General features: G+C 42.8%; 1 protein-coding gene across 1 annotated transcript; it reads right to left on the bottom strand.

Moving 5' to 3' along the window:
- Positions 1-75: 75 nt before the first annotated feature.
- Positions 76-10,629, bottom strand: dpys (dihydropyrimidinase; the record flags this gene model as incomplete). Its single annotated transcript, XM_080768282.1, has 9 exons — positions 76-135; positions 1,399-1,606; positions 3,183-3,325; positions 4,492-4,633; positions 4,933-5,089; positions 5,505-5,694; positions 9,154-9,333; positions 9,804-9,962; positions 10,378-10,629. 9 exons carry the CDS (start codon positions 10,627-10,629, stop codon positions 76-78), a joined length of 1,491 nt encoding a protein of 496 aa, XP_080624408.1.
- Between the last annotated feature and the right edge of the window lie 296 nt (positions 10,630-10,925).

The raw sequence follows: 10,925 nt of genomic DNA, 5'->3' as shown, positions 1-10,925 counted from the left end.
ATACAGTACAGATGTACATTGCATATAGGACAGACTGCAGCTGGGATGTAATAGCGTTAGTCCAGTAGCGTTCATTCATAAAGATATGACATGCCCTTCATAGGGCTTCCTGTCCACAGCTGTAGGTTGCCCCACCTGTAAACCAAGCACAAAGAATTAAGGATGTTTACATCAACATTTTGACTCCTCTCGAGTCATATTCACCTGAAAGAATCTAACGTCTACTCTACACACTGAATAACAATACAAGGTAATGTTATTCTTGTCCTACTCTTTATACTCTGTCAGGTGGAAACCTCATTATGTCCAAAGTTAGAAACTCAGAAAGTTAGAATATGAAGAAACACAAGTTAGAATACGGAGATAAGAGGTTTCTGCCTGACAGCAACGATATTATAATGGTGCATTTCCTGCAAAATAAAACATATTGGCATTACAACATTTTAATTTACTCTGTCTCGTCCTTAATTTGACTTGGACTTGACTAGGTCTCGGACAGAGGGACTCAGGACTCCCCCCCCCCCCCGAGTCCACTCGAGTCATGAGTCGACAATGCAATGAAATAAATGTATTATAACCATATTATGAGTAACCCATTCACATTAACATTATAAGAGAGCTTGACAGCTATCTTGATAAGTAACAGAGTGTAGATGACGCGCCTGCCTGCTCTCGCAGTGTTTTCCGTACCTACCGAAAAAAGGAAAAAAAGTCTGGTCTCGGTCTCTAGTCGGTCTCGCCTCCTGTCGGTCAGGGTCTCGACTCGGACTCGACCCTCTCCCACACTCGGTCTTGACTAGGACTCGACCCCTCCCACACTCGGTCTTGACTAGGACTCGCCCCCTCCCACACTCGGTCTTGACTAGGACTCGACCCCTCCCACACTCGGTCTTGACTAGGACTCGCCCCCTCCCACACTCGGTCTTGACTAGGACTCGACCCCTCCCACACTCGGTCTTGACTAGGACTCGCCCCCTCCCACACTCGGTCTTGACTAGGACTCGCCCCCTCCCACACTCGGTCTTGACTAGGACTCGCCCCCTCCCACACTCGGTCTTGACTAGGACTCGCCCCCCTCCCACACTCTGTCTTGACTAGGACTCGCCCCCTCCCACACTCGGTCTTGACTAGGACTCGCCCCCCTCCCACACTCGGTCTTGACTAGGACCCCCCCCCCCCCTCGGACTTGCTTTAGGTGGACTCGACTACAACACAAATTATTTTATCATTTACATTTTTGAAAATCTTTTGGGACGCGATTAGAATTGGTCTGAAAACCCAAAAATGGGTCCTGACTGATTGTTTGGAATCCACTGCATTAGAGGGTTGGTATGACCATGACTAAAATGTTGATTATAAGCAATATATTAAACCGATACATTAATTAGGAAGACTGACCTGATCTCGCTGCTTGATTCTTTCATACACAAAGTGGGAGTAGGGCTGCCGGTGAATGAACCTGCCGTGGCCTGGTGTTGTCTTTAGCTGACCATTCTCATACACCACGCTCCCCCTGGAGATGGTGACCACAGTGACACCATGACACTCCATGCCCTCAAAGATGTTGTAGTCCACAGCCTGGTGGTGGGTTTGGGCTGAGATCCTTCTGTGCACACACACATGCACGGGCAGACACACACATGCACGGGCAGACACACACATGCACGGGCAGACACACACATGCACGGGCAGACACACACATGCACGGGCAGACACACACATGCACGGGCAGACACACACATGCACGGGCAGACACACACATGCACGGGCAGACACACACATGCACAGGCAGACACACACATGCACGGGCAGACACACACATGCACAGGCAGACACACACGCACATAAATACAACAATTGTATGTATGTCTATGATAGGTGTAGGCCGACCTCGATTAATCGACTAATAGATAGAGGGATTAGTTGATTATTATTATTATTATTATTTTTTGTTGCATGATTCGACTTAGAGATTAGCCTAATTTGTTATATTAATTAACAAATACTTCAAAATCATAATTTATTGGGTTGTCCTTCAATAGTTGACTACCAGTCGACTATATAGACAACATTTGGCCAGTCAGATTCAACTATACAAATCCCCCACAGCCCTACAGAAAGGTGCCGTTTTTGGACCCAAATGCAGAAACGCAGGTCTCAAGACAAAAGCAGGACTTCGACAAATGCAGGAAACCAAAGAGGACAATAGATAATAATATCTACACAGGCAAGCAACACGACAGGCTCAATGGGGAAAACACACTGTCAAAGTCACCACACTGGACAGGAAAGGGACTAAATGACATGGGAAGGGCACACAGGGAGGCAGGGGGGCAGATGCCAAGATATTGACTTCGGACTCTCACTCACAAACGTCATACTTCATACTTTGTCCAGCACCGCTGATCCGTCCGATATGAACGTATTATGGCCATGAGCATAAACATATTTTTCTTTTTGAATACTGCTCGTGTATATGATGTTTTTGCATAGTATATTTGTCATTAAATGTTTCAATGAATTTAATACATAGGACCCCAGTGGAAACAAGCCATAGGCCTAGTGCTTTCTTGGGTTTAATCCTTTTAGCAATTCTATTCTATTCTATCCAAATGTTCTTCCTTGAAGACAGGATTTCATGGTTGATCAGTGTGTCAACAGCACCATCTGCTGGTGAGTATGCAAGATTTTTCAAAATGGGCCATGGGATCCTTGAAATTAAAAGGGTTGAAAACTACAGCACTGGAACCCAAATCTACATTCTCATGGCCCTATCTATGGGGGCACCTTACCCTTTATCCCTAAACTTCTTTGCCATATTTTACTATCTTGAAAAACATTTTCAACTAGCCGATTTACATAAACACGTTGTGAGCTTAAAGATCGGCTATTTGAACTATTTAAAATTGGTTTTCAAATTAGTAAAAAAAAGCAAATAAGTTTAGGGATAAGGGGTAAGGGGTGGCGCAAGATATACTGTAGCAGTCAGTGTTATTGTAACTTTGAAAGTGTACGAATGGAATACTCTACTGACTCCATACTCTCTCAGAGTTACAGACCCAAAAGGGTCCCTTTGGACCCCCGGTCAGCCTGTACGTTGAAAGACAGTGCTATACAGTACAGTACATAACTATAAAACTCAATAAATCAAATGGGTATGAAATGGTGAGTTCTGTGCTGACCTTGTCGATTTGGGGTCCCATATAACCACATCAGCATCGGATCCCTTGGCGATGCGGCCTTTCTGGGGGTAAAAGTTGAAGATCTTCGCCGCGTTGCTGCTGGTTACGGCCACGAATCGATTCTCATCCATTTTGCCACTGTGCTGAGGAGAGAGAAACGTTCACAAAACATCAAACTTTCATTGTGGTGCCACAGTGAATGACAATCCATACTATCCATACTACCAGTAAGACACGCAAACGAGTGATTGCTGATGCAACACACTCCATATTTGGATAGCGGGACAGACACACGGACACACAGACAGACAGACATGATCTGCTAGGTCTCATAGTAAGTGCTCACTGCGTTCGCAACAAGTTCAAAACGTGTCACTTTGCGACACGCTTTAGGCCAGTCAATCCAAGATTTGACCCAAAAGAAATTGCAAAAGTAATCGTTCAAGGTTTTTTATGGTTCATCCAAATAACAAATAAAGTATTATATAAATTATAGATTTATAGTTTAGGATTTCATTAGATTTACAATTTTAGCATTTTATGTAGACATAGCACATATTAGCACTCTATGTATACTTATAGCTTATACCTAACCCTGTACAGATAATCTACTGTTAGACATAAATTAGGTTCTTAGCATGCTTATGTAATCTTGTCAAAGAAAACTATTATTATTATACTACTACACATACTACTATACTATACTACTACACATTCAGCCTCTTCTCAAAGTTGTCTTAAGACATTAGTCATAAACAAAATTTTAGCTTTTATCCCGTCTTAAAGGAATCTTTAAATCTTACATTATCGTGATGTATTTTGTTGTACAAGTAAAAGCCATTTCAGATGGGGAGCGAGTGACGCAGGCGTTCTCGCCTGGATCAGCGACGTGTCTGCACATGATTGGTGCGTAGCCGCGTTTAAAAAAGCTGACCACAATCCAGCTCTAGCCACCCGCGGGTGTATGCACGAAACAACAACGCAACAATTTCACGGGACCACACACGTTTGCGTCAACACCCATCAACTTCTCTGTGCGTCGATAATAATCACCCGCCTCTCACTGAAAATGAAATCAGTGTCAGTCAGAGGCCTTTAAAGGTGTAAATCATCAAGTTCTGTGAGCAATGGCTGCTTTTCTTTTTTGTCACTGTATTGATGACCCCCAGTGTAAAATAAAGGTGTACTAAAAACATGAAATAAACCAGAGAGCTAAATAAATCTGTACAGTAACAGTTAATAACCCCCAGAGTAACATAAAACATGTACAGTAAGAGTTAAGCTATAGGAGCACAGTAACTGGACATACCACTCCCTTCTCCCAGATGACGGACATCCTGTCCTCCACTCCATTCACTCCATTAGGGATCTTGGTGAAGTCGTCCTTGCCCAGGGCCTTCTGGCACACAGAGAAGGTGCAGTTGTCTGTGCCCGTTACACTGAGATCATCACTGGCAAAGAGATGAATGGAGAAATGAAAGAATTAAATTGTGTTTCCCCCTGTCTGTCTATCTGTACAGTAGTACAGTATCTAGTATTTGTATCCATTTATATGTTGGGTATTCAAAAATAGCAGCTCTACAAGCTTGTACATCTACTATTTTTGAACAATATCAAAGATGTTTGGAACATTTTGGATAATCCTGAGTGGTGCCTGGCACAAACAAACCTTTTTCACATATGCATTTGGGGATCCTTGACATGAAAACGTTTGATAAAACTGACTTGGTGTACTTTTATCTGCACATACTTGGCCAGAAGGTCCATGAGGTACCCAGGGGTGCTGGGGTCCGGTCTCAGTGGAGGGCCCATGACAAAGCTGGCAGCGTGGGCCCAGTCCTTATTCCAGTAGTGGCATCCATCTGTACCCAGACCTGCTGCAATGGGCTCCCCAAACACCACACGTCCTGGAGAGAGACAACCCACATCCATACTTGAAATAAAGTCACAAAACCTACCAGTCCCAGTACCAGGAGAAACACCCTCCCAGAGAAACACACGCACGCATCTCCATAATTATTTTTTCTTTTTGTAATTGAATGCCCTATTTGATCACACTACATCAAAAGTGGCAGATCCACAAGCACGAAACGTAGTGTGAATCTGCACATTTCGAGCTTGTAGATCTGCTACCATTGCCGTTTTTTTATTAGAATCCTGAAAAGTAACAGTTTTGGACATGTGAGGTTTCCACCCGACAGAGACGACAGTACAGTCAGTACAGCACACACAAGATGCTTCCTTTCCTCTTCCTCCCAGCAGGTGGCAGTGTGTGTGCGTGCGTGCGTGCGTGCGTGTGTGCGTGCGTGCGTGCCAGCTCACCCTCCCTGCGTGCGTTGGCCACCACCTTGGCAGCGGACTTGCTCATGACGTGGACCACATACAGGGGACAGTTGACAGCGTGGGCGATGGTGATGGCTCTCTGGGTGGCCTCGGCCTCCACCTCCTCAGGGCGACACAGTTCGTGGCCCTCGGGCCCTGTGATGCCCAGGGACAGCATCTTCTTGGCCCCCTGTGGTGGTGGTGGGGGGTCGGGAATAAAGAAGCAGGACGAATACAAATAAAAACATGTTATTTGTACCTAAATGAAAATAAATAAAAAATAAATCTACCAGTGCTTAGTGCAGCGGTTTTCAAACCTGTTCATATCAGGACAGCCAAATTGATGTATATTTGGCCAAGGACCCCCATTTGTAAGGTGTTTGTGCCAAGGACCTACTGTAGCCAAGTAAATAGTCCGGCAGCCGGGGTTGTGGGGTGGGAAATTTGGTATATAGTTTTTTTTATTGGCCTAAAATATTGTCTATACATTCATGAATCCACTTGCTGTCGGTATTGAGTTGGTTTAATGTTTGTCTTAAATTCAAAGTTTGTTTTGTAAACGCATTGACAATGAAGGGAAGATTTACGTCATAATGTGTCGTTTACGTCATATTATCTCTTTATTGTTAATGGTGTTTAATGTTTGTGTTGGAACTGTTTGTTTTACATCACCATTACATCACCTACTGTAATGACCACTTCACACGGTTGTGATTTTTTTATAGGGGTTTAGATGTGACCATACCATTGACATCCTATATAAGGCAAAATGTCAAAAATGTCAACATTTAATTATGCTTTAAATAAGTTATGACATGTCAAACTAGGGGCTTTTCATGATTCAGAATCCATTCCAAGCATTAGTTTTGCACAAAAAACACTCCTTGGGCTAAAAACGGACATTGCAATCATCACAAATGTGATGAGGTCAGCACATTTTGGGGAATTTGGGAAAAGTGGCCGTTTTTAGCCCAAGGAGTGTTTTTTGTGCAAAACTAATGCTTGAATTATGAAAAACCCCTAGACTGAGATGTCACATGCTACATGAAGCATAATGAAAATTTGAAAATCTTGCCTTATATTAGGATGTCAATGGTATAGTCACATATTATAAAGCTAAAATAATTGCTCAATGCCGACAGCCGGTCAGCATATGTATGTATATCTAGACAACACTTTAGGGCAATAAAAAAGACTATAGGCTATACCAAATTTCCCACTTTAAACAAAAGAAGCCTGTCGGCTGCCAGACTATAATCACTCCTCCTTGAAATCACATTAAATGTGATTTCAAGGCGGAGTGGTTAACCAATAACCAGTAACCTGACTCTGCCAGATTGCAGCAGTATTGAGTACACAAGTTCCCTCCTCCTGCCTGCCTGCATCTGGGTTCTCTCAAGCAGAAACGATGAACCTGAAGCAGCGGGACAACAATCTGATATCTCCATAATCATTTCGAGTTGTAGTCTTGTTAGGTTGTGTTTACATTTGTGCTGTGGCACAGCTACAATATGTCATCAGTCTCGCGTTGATCCCGACTCTAGCGGCCGCATATGGTGCATATCGCTCCGGTCTGATTTGGTCCGGAGTACATTGTCTCTGCCCGAGAGATGCAAATGTTGTCCAGGTTCCACCAGGCTAGTTAACCAGTAATGTCCTTGGAGTTCACAAATTGCTGCCTGCCACCATTTGAATTTTGCTTTATATCTTGCATTTACCACCCTCTAGTGGTGATTTGCTGCCTTGAACATTAAGATACACTGGGGAAAAAAAGAAATAAGCAGAAACAAAAAGCCAGTTCTGGAATTAATATTGTTTTTTGATTACTTTTTGATGCCGATATAATAATGTAAATTGGACTGAGACTAATATTTCAGGTATGTTAATGTTGATGAACAGATAAGGACCTAGTCTATCATGGGTTATTCTCAAATATTCTTTACAAGAATACTTTTCAGGATATCAAACATGGTAGCTAATAAACACACGTACTGTATAGGTGGCAAGCTAGTATTATATTAATAACAAGACAACCCAGTGAACCAACAGAAGAGGTTTGTTTTTGCCTTTGTTCTGCCTGGCTAAGAAGACATGATAAGGAAATGCTGAGGTGAACCGAGGATAACAGTTATCCTCAGTTCAGTTATCTGATAACTGCACATTCCTGAATGTGTAATTCAATAGCTTTGTCATACTGTCTCTATAAATGTTAACAAAGGAGAATTCACTGCATTCTGACCTCTGTGAGGCAGTGCTTCTCAAAGTAGGGTCCTGGGGCCCAAAGGGTCCTTGAGTGGGTTCCAGAGGGGTCCCCAGCTAAATTAGTTAATGTAGCATCAGGCGTGTGTGCGTGATCATGAAAGCTACACACTTTTTTGGGACATGTACACAGATTGAGCAGTGCCTAAAATCAGGTTTAAATATTCACCAGGTCCACCACCGGTATGTTTACACGAGAGCTCACTTCAACCGTAGTCGGGTCGCGGGGGCAACAGCTCCACCGGAGTGTTCCAGACTTCCCTCTCCAGAGAAACATTAGTGACTTCCTCCTGGGGGATGACATCCGGGATCTCCATATATGGGCATTCCCATATATGGGCTTAATCACGTGATGTCACGAGGCATGATCATAATATATGATCATGCCTGGGGTGACGGGCCAACTGACGGGAAATGCACGTTTTCATAGTAAATGCGACCTGCATTTGCAATAATAGTACTAGGCCTATTACTGCTACATTGTACGGTAATTACAGTACTACTACTTTGTAACCCAGTGTACATACCCATTACTGATATTCTGCTTTTGTATAATATAATGTACATATATACCCCTTGCTCTCCTTGTATCTCCATATTTCAGCTTTTCGCATTTTTTGTAAATTCATACCCTTCATCATGCAAAGGTTTCACACAAAAGTTGTGAAGATAGCAGATCGGCTAATTGCACTGATATAAAATAATAATAATAATAATGTTTAATGAAAAAGGAATGGTTTCTGATACCTGACAGTGACGATATAATGTACTGTATATTATCATAAATACCTATTACCATGCATGATGCAGGTTTATACTGTAGACTCATACCATTGTCATTGTCATACATATCTGAGAGGGATATGTGACTGCATGTCATATCACCATTCCTCTTCCCTTTAAAAATGATGGAAAAACATCAAGTTCACCCAGCTGATTCTGATAACAAATTCCAAATAATATTTGGAATTAATGGATACCAATAGTTCTATGATTTCGTTGTTGTCGGGCAGAAACCTCTTATCTCCATATTTTAACATTTTGAGTTTTTGGTAAATTAATCCCTTACTTGACAATACTACAGCATCACACAAGAGCATCAAAAATAGCTACTGCTACTTTTGCTATATTGAATTTATAATCCTGAAAAGTAACAGTTTTGGACATGAGGTTTCCACCCGACAGAGACACAACACCCTGGTACCATTCATTTTTTATTAGACCAGGGGACTATATTTGGTACCCTCCTATTTCTCTCATCACCAAATCTAGCTAGCTCGACCTTATAAATCTGCTATTTTGGCCAAATGTTCACATATAATGCCATAACCAGAATCTGGATGCTATAGTGTTCAATGTAGGTAACCAAAATGTTGATCCTCATACAAACCTCGGCAATAAGGTCTCCGTTCTCAGCATGAACCTGAGCTATGGCTCCAATACGCTGACACTGGGAGAACGCAGCATACAGCTCATGGTCCTGTAGCATAAACACTCCCTTATAGGCCATAAACATCTTGAAGGAGTTGACACCTTTCTCTCTGGCCAATGTCTCCATCTCCCCCTTAACCTATAGGAAGAAGAGGGAGCAGTCTGAGATGGAGTGTTGCATGGGGGAAAGGTCTTTGATACATGCCTAATTTTGTAGTGACATAGAGAGAAAGAGAACATTTTGTTTATCGTTGCTGTCAGGGCGAAATCGTTCTCCATATTTCAACTTAAGTTATTATGTAAATGTTTTCCCCTAAATGAACAACCTACTTTGTCTTGCATGTGTGTCAAGACAAATATTCGTTTCAATCTATTTGTGAGTTATCTGACAGAACTGCTATTTTAGCAATTTGTTTGTGTTGAAAGTGAATGTGGTTCATTCTGTCTGTGGGTTTTATGATACTTAACCTATGAAAATGATTAACAAAAGCTTGTGACTAAATAATAATTACAATGGTCCTAATGGAACTTATTTGTACATAGCAGGCTACAGCAGGGGCCCAGGACCCCTTAACTGAGAGAGATGAAGCAGGGACCCCCCCCCTGTACCTCATCACTCCACCAGGTGACAGCCACATGGAGGCTATAGTCACAGCACACTTTGGGGTCAGCTGTGCTCCGCCAGCGGTCGTAGGCCTCCAGGAGAGAAGTGCCCCTTTGGGGGATGACAAAGTCCAGAATCATAGTAGTGCCCCCTGCCAGGGCAGCCTACACACACACACACACACACACACACACACACACGAGAGTACAGTACAGTATGTCAAAATGTACAAGATAGCAAGAGGTATTGATCATGAACCATGAGGGGCAGAGCAGGGAATGTGTTATTTGCAAAGTCGAGGTTAGAAAATTGAATACTTAAATTAAGCCCAAACCGTACGAATGATTCGCCACGCAACTCCTTGCAATCATTATCCCCAATGGCAGTTGCAAGGAGTTGCATTGGTGTGGTTGATCTTGTTTTGTTGCAAGGAGTTGCGACTAGTTGCAAGGAGTTGCAACTGGTGTGGTTTGGGCTTTAATCCATAAATAGAATTGACTGGTGCCTACAATTCCATCAAAAGGCTACCATGGACTGATAACATCCTATTGAAACCTCTGGACTCCTTCATTTTGTTACCTTGGTACCGATATGGAAGTCATCCACCGCTTTAGTTCCCATGAAGGCCAGCTCCATGTGGGTGTGGGTGTCAATGCCGCCAGGTATCACCAGTTTATCAGTAGCATCGATAACTCGTGCTCCCGGCGGGATTTGAAGATTTAATCCAACTTCAAGAATTTTCCCATCTTCAATGTAGACGTCACTGATTACGGAGCAGTCCTCATTCACAACTCTTCCACCCTTTATTAGGATCATGCCATGACCTGCCATGCTTTGCTGGAGGAAAGTGGAAGCAAAAGTACTTTAATTACCCAGATGGATTCAGTCTGGTCAGATAGCAGACACACCTCTCTAAAAACCAATGCAATTATCTAACTGTGCAGTAGTCGCTTAAAAGAAAACGTCATGTGCCTCTCGATCCAGATCCTGAACACATTAGTGCTGTTACAGCTAAAGGAAGCACCGCTGTGTTTGTTTTCAATTTATTTAAATGCGCAGCTGGTCAAAAGTCCGGCCGACCATATCAGTCGGACCCCAGAACAACGGCCGCACCTGTCAGTAAATAA

The sequence above is a fragment of the Protomyctophum bolini genome (genome assembly GCF_963924005.1).
Source record: "Protomyctophum bolini genome assembly, chromosome: 7".
Lineage (NCBI taxonomy): Eukaryota > Metazoa > Chordata > Actinopteri > Myctophiformes > Myctophidae > Protomyctophum > Protomyctophum bolini.
Note: the sequence above shows the minus strand (reverse complement) of the source record. Positions and strands in the feature narration are given on the sequence as shown.